Here is a 611-nt window from a genome sequence, read left to right on the forward strand (position 1 = left end):
CCTTGTGAATCCAAAACGTAAGTTACCCCTTTGTGAACTATAATGTCAGAGAAGTGATCACCCATTTGGTCGAGTCTCCTCAAGACATTACCATTCCAGTAGGTTATATATCCATCCCAACGGATACCAAGAACTCCATGATGGTGATCTTCTCCTTCCTTGACTTTGACATGAGCACTTCTTTGGAATCCAGGAGCTGTTACTCTTGCCTTGGCTTTGGTAAGAACAACATAGGCTTCTTGAATCTTGGAGACAGTGACCTTCAAAAGATTGAGGCTCTTGGAGTAACAGCGCAACGGATAACGCGAGAGAGGGTAAACGGGACAGATTCTCCTGGAGTTGATGATATCCACATCAGATTTGATTATCCAGCCTTTGCTCGGGGAGGAGGAAAGAGTGACTCGGAAGAAGGCTACGTTTGAGAGGACCGCACCGGGATTGCATCGGTAGACCACGTCGTGTAGTAGGGTTTCGCTAGGTTCGATGGGATTGAAGTGGATGACAGGGCGGCCCAGGAAAGTGTTCTTGTCAATGTCCACAGTGGAGCGCCGCCAAGATGTTTGTGTTCGACAACGGAGAACAATCGAACGGCGATAGAGTTGAGGAGCTCC

The 611-nt window shown here is 48.1% G+C and overlaps 1 protein-coding gene across 1 annotated transcript; it reads right to left on the bottom strand.

Moving 5' to 3' along the window:
• Positions 1–5: 5 nt before the first annotated feature.
• LOC104774708 (probable F-box protein At1g65740) lies at positions 6–551 on the bottom strand (the record flags this gene model as incomplete). Its single annotated transcript, XM_010499206.1, has 1 exon — positions 6–551. A coding segment is annotated over one exon (546 nt), but the record flags the coding sequence as incomplete, so codon positions are not given.
• Between the last annotated feature and the right edge of the window lie 60 nt (positions 552–611).

This window comes from Camelina sativa, unplaced genomic scaffold, assembly GCF_000633955.1.
Source record: "Camelina sativa cultivar DH55 unplaced genomic scaffold, Cs unpScaffold04804, whole genome shotgun sequence".
NCBI lineage: Eukaryota > Viridiplantae > Streptophyta > Magnoliopsida > Brassicales > Brassicaceae > Camelina > Camelina sativa.